Source organism: Cyprinodon variegatus, unplaced genomic scaffold, assembly GCF_000732505.1.
Source record: "Cyprinodon variegatus isolate N-32 unplaced genomic scaffold, C_variegatus-1.0 Scaffold1617, whole genome shotgun sequence".
NCBI classification, from domain to species: Eukaryota; Metazoa; Chordata; class Actinopteri; order Cyprinodontiformes; family Cyprinodontidae; genus Cyprinodon; species Cyprinodon variegatus.
In genome coordinates, this window is record NW_015152070.1 from 91,301 (window position 1) to 96,297 (window position 4,997).

General features: G+C 36.7%; 1 protein-coding gene across 1 annotated transcript in view; it reads left to right on the top strand.

The window, feature by feature from the left end:
- The window catches only part of emp2 (epithelial membrane protein 2), a 16,415-nt gene extending 12,652 nt beyond the window's left edge, over positions 1-3,763 (top strand). Inside the window, exons 2-5 of the mRNA XM_015404024.1 lie at positions 809-979; positions 1,067-1,175; positions 1,258-1,398; positions 2,846-3,763. Coding sequence (XP_015259510.1) covers positions 902-979; positions 1,067-1,175; positions 1,258-1,398; positions 2,846-3,012 — 495 coding nt within the window. The 5' untranslated portion in view covers positions 809-901 and the 3' untranslated portion in view covers positions 3,013-3,763. The remainder of the gene's footprint in view (positions 1-808; positions 980-1,066; positions 1,176-1,257; positions 1,399-2,845) is intronic.
- Positions 3,764-4,997: the final 1,234 nt, after the last annotated feature.

Below are 4,997 nucleotides of genomic sequence, written 5' to 3' on the forward strand. Positions count from 1 at the left end.
TCTTCAAATAAGATAATTAGATAATGTGCACTTAAAATAAGACAATGCAATTGTTCTTTATAATTTTAAATGTAAGTTGTCTTGTTCCATTGGCAAACTGTCTCTTTTACCTGCACTATTCAAGAACAAATGTACTTATTTTAAGAAAAAAAGGCTTATCTAGGTTTTGATTTTTTTCCAGTGCACATTTTTGACTGCCAATGCTGTTGTGCAGAGCCACACACTGCTAAACCTTTGCTTTGTGTCATTACTGATGTATTTACATTCACATAGTGCACCGCAGCATAGAAACAGAATTGTGTACGCATGTAAAGTTCCAGCTTCAGTCAACAGGTCCCTGTCTGAATTAAGGCTTTGCATAAACACTCCCACTCATTGCAGATGTATACACCAACAAGCACAGCATCTCAGAGGCAGACACAACACAAACATTTCACTGTAATTTAAAGGGAGACTTTGAGACTGTAATTATTTTTCTGTTTTATTACCGCGGCAATTTGTTTTGCTCTCCCTCAGATGTTTGGTAACACTGTATGCTGGAAATTGGCTCCAGATGTGCTGAAAGCTATGTAAAGTATGCCCATTAGTGGACATACTTTCTTCTAATTTAGTTTAAAGTTATACTTTAAAAATATACATAATGGGGTAATTTATTCATATCTAAAAATCGAAATTCCTTTCAATAGTTTTCTAAGAATGCAGCCTGTGATGAGAATCTATTTTCACTTCTTCAGATCTTATAAAGTGATGAATCTTGCGGTTACAGTTTAATTACGGTGTAACGTAGGTTTTTTTTCTTATGTTACAGATTTTGCACCAGTCTTCAGCATCATCCTGCAGCCCAGCCACCTGAAACAAAGAGAGAACTCTGTGCACTAGTTGGTCGGAACAAAAGGGAGCCATGTTGATCATCTTAGCCTTCATCATCCTCTTTCATCTGGCTGCAGCCATCCTGCTCTTTGTTGCTACAATTCACAATGTAAGCACATACCTGTTTAAGTCCTCTGCAGATTGCATATCAAGGTATGCTTTTTAACTTTGTCAACCTTTCCTCTCACTGATAAAGGCGTGGTGGGTGGTGTCACCATTAGGGCGGGACGTGATCTATTCTGACTTGTGGTACTCCTGTAACCAAACCTGCTACCCCTTGGCAAACAGCCACTCTGTCAGTGCTGGTAAGATGAAGTATTTTCTTTGATTTACTAACATAAGACTGAATTATGTTTGTGTTTAAAAATTTTATTCATTTTCCTTCAGCTTATCTACAGGCAGTTCAGGCCGCTATCATCCTGGCGACCATTTTGTGCTGCGTCAGCTTCTTCGTCTTCATGCTTCAACTGTTCAGCATCAAACAGGGAGAGAGATTCATTTTTACAGCTATTATTCAGTTGTTTGCCTGTGAGTAAAACACACATGCAATCACTTTATGGACATGATGCAGTCAAATCCACATTGCTACTGCTGTATTGTTAAAACCGGAGGGGAATCAACATCCTACCCCTTTCCCACTGGCCGAAAAAAACCTGTTTACACCCGGGAATCATCGGCTTTTAGTGGCAGTGGAAAGAGCTCACTGACATCCGGGTCAGTAAGGTCGCTCGGCTCTGTTCGGCATGCTGTGGGAGCACCAGAGCTGGGTTGACCCGGAAATTACGTGACATCATTGAACACAACATACAGACGTCAACACACCACGGCAGTTGCCTCTGATCTAACAAGCTGAAAAAAATCTGTTTACATTTGATAAAGATGGAGAGGCACTGGAGAGAAGGAACCGGAGGGATAAAGGAGCGAAACTATAGAGCACTATAACTATGCCCTGGCTTCTTTACATGTTGCTCTTCATTATTTACTTCCCTGAATTCTGTCCCACTGGTCATAAACGCTCACCCAGGGTGATAGTGTCACCGGACATGAAGCTATGAGGGGACAGAGGCCACGCAGCTTGCCAGTGAGGGGTTAGACTCAGCTTTTTTTGACAATGGGAAGCTAGCCAGATGTAGATTGTTAGGTCGACCCATGTTTGAAAAAAGCCAGTTTAACACACTATTTTCAGTGGAAAAGAGGCTTAAGATGCAGAACTTTTTGTAAAAATTGTAAAATCAATCACTCATGAGTCAACATGTACTGATTAGTACCTTTACTGGGTGCATAGCGATGATAATATTAATTCAAATTAATCCACATTTTTATCCAAATTCTTATAATTTGCCGACCATTTATTTGTTTGCTTTTGCATCTCAGCTAATGCTGTATCAATCTAATGTGGGCATCAAAGCTTAGGTGGCCTATAAACTGTTTGTTGCTGCTAATTACTGGTACCAATTAAACTTGACATCGCCTAAGATCAAAATTTTATTGCCGAAGATCATTGCAATTCAAATGTTAAAGGATTATTCTGCAAACTGCCAGCCTGAAATCCCAGTGTGTGATGTGTCTGCATGCATATTTGCATGAAAACATGGGAGCTGATCCCACAGAATGTTTTCTTTTATGTTATGATCAATGTCAACTGTTAGGCTGTGTGCTTCCATCCTGATAAGTAAAAACACATCAGTTCCAGATCTAAACAGGGCCTTAATCAAACCTGTCCGTTAAACCAAAAATGGAGATTTTTGTTTTCCTGTTGCCTTTAAACAAAAAGCTAGCATAGTATGTTACTAGTAACTTACAAAAGCAGCTATACCATAACACTTTATGATTTAAAAGAGTGAATGTCTGGATTTTTATATACATATTTGATTTTTCTACTGTATAATTCTGCAATAGTAAATGCATCCTGAACATCCAATAAATAATGCCTGTTAGCTAACTTGTATCTTTCACTTTTTCCCCCTTCTTCTAGCTCTATGTGTGATGGTCTCTGTGTCCATCTACACAGCTGAGAATAAGAGCTTCCATGTGGCTGATCACCAAGAGGGCTCCTATGGTTCTTCTTACATCGTTGCGTGGGTTAGCTTTCCTATGACCTTCATTAGTGGCCTGATGTACCTTGCGCTCAGGAAACGTTAATGAATGAGGCAGGAAAGGAACAACGTGGGATATTTGGACATATATGCACAACAACAAAGGGGCATTTACACTTTGTTCTTTCAAACCATCAGGTTTGTAGTATTAACATCAAGGAACACCGCTGCAGAATATTTAATCACAAGTTCTGAAGCCCTCGTCAGCAGTGTCTGCATTCATTAGACCTATGCAAAAATTGTCTCCTTCTTTGTCTTTTCTGTTACCTACCAATTCCATCAATTTTTAATAACACAATATTTGAGTATGAAGCAACGCCCACATTTACAGAAGGGTCCATCATTTCATTAAAACTCGGCAGCATTTTTTTTGTACATTTTTGAAGTGTATGATTAGTTTAGATTTTAATAGTAGAAATAAATATATGTTAATCATATGTAGGATTTTAATGCTTGGGTTGTATTCTTTTAATGCTAAGTTGTGTTTTAATTGTGAAAAAGGAGCCAATGATGTAATGTGTTGTTTTGTGATTAAAATTGAATGAAACAAGCAAACTTGAAATATGAATGGAGGTTTCCTTTGTTACTTACTTTTATGATAGCTTTTCTGGAAGCTATTTATTGTTTTAAACCATTGTTTTATATTTTTTAACCAGGTGAATAGAGACTTTTTAAGAAATAAACTTTTGCTACTTCTTCTGCTCATAATTTCATATATGCCTGATAACCCCCACACTTGGTCTTGACCTTTATGGTTGAACATTTAAAGAAAGCAGTCATTCACTGATCTAATTTGTTCTAAAATCATGATTTTAGAACTATAATTTAAAACCCATTATCTGGGTTAGTCTAAAACAAAGGCCTGAGGAAATAAAAATGCAAATGATTATGCTCTGCAATCTTTAACTGAAACTTGAAAAAGAATGCAATGTTTATTAAAGGGTAAGTTTCTGAATCCTTTTTTTATTTAGACATTTTGTTCAAGTAAAGGAAAATCTTACAATTTTTCTCAAAATGCCTTTCAATTCTTCTAAACTAAACGTAATCACATCTTACAGCAACACATATGTAACGTTTATTGGACCACTCATTAGAAACACATAAGAAAAAGTCGATTTTCCCATCTTTTTTTAAAGTATTACCTTTACATTAGTTCAGCATTTCATTCATATATATTTTTAAGAGCTTATATTTAACACAGTTACTGTGTGTAATATCCCCTCAAGTATGTTGACAGTAGATGTGTAGTGCTATAGAGGCCTGTCACTTTTATTTTGTTTCATTCCATGCTATTGTTTTGACCACCTTGCAAGCAAATGACTGAAGCTGTCAGCTTCAATCATTTGTCAGACATTGTGTTCATAAATTATCTTGCCTAAACAGTTTTTGTATATGTGTGTGCTACTGACACCATGTGGACTATTTGGGAACTGCAGCATTTGTTTTTAAGGAAACATAAATTTGCCTGACATCGTTTTAATGTAAAATGTTAATAAATGTGAATGTATCAAAAATGTTTCTCCATTTTATAAAAGGTAAATAGCCTGTACTTACATAGTGCTTTTTCAAGTCAGATTTGACCAAAGTGCTATACACTATATTCAGTCTTTCAGTCATGCACACACTGATACTTATTTCCTGTAGTAGGGAGGGGTCTGACATCATACATAATAAGTTACTGTAGTAGGGACTGGTCTGACATCATATATACTTAGTTCCTTGTCTGACATCATAAATACATATTTCCTGTAGTAGGGACTGTCTGACATCATACATATTTAGTTCCTGGTCTGACATCATACATACTTAGTTACTGTAGTAGGGACTGGTCTGACATCATATATACTTAGTTCCTTGTCTGACATCATAAATACATATTTCCTGTAGTAGGGACTGTCTGACATCATACATATTTAGTTCCTGGTCTGACATCATACATACTTAGTTACTGTAGTAGGGACTGGTCTGACATCATATATACTTAGTTACTGTAGTAGGGACTGGTCTGACATCATATATACTTAGTTCCTT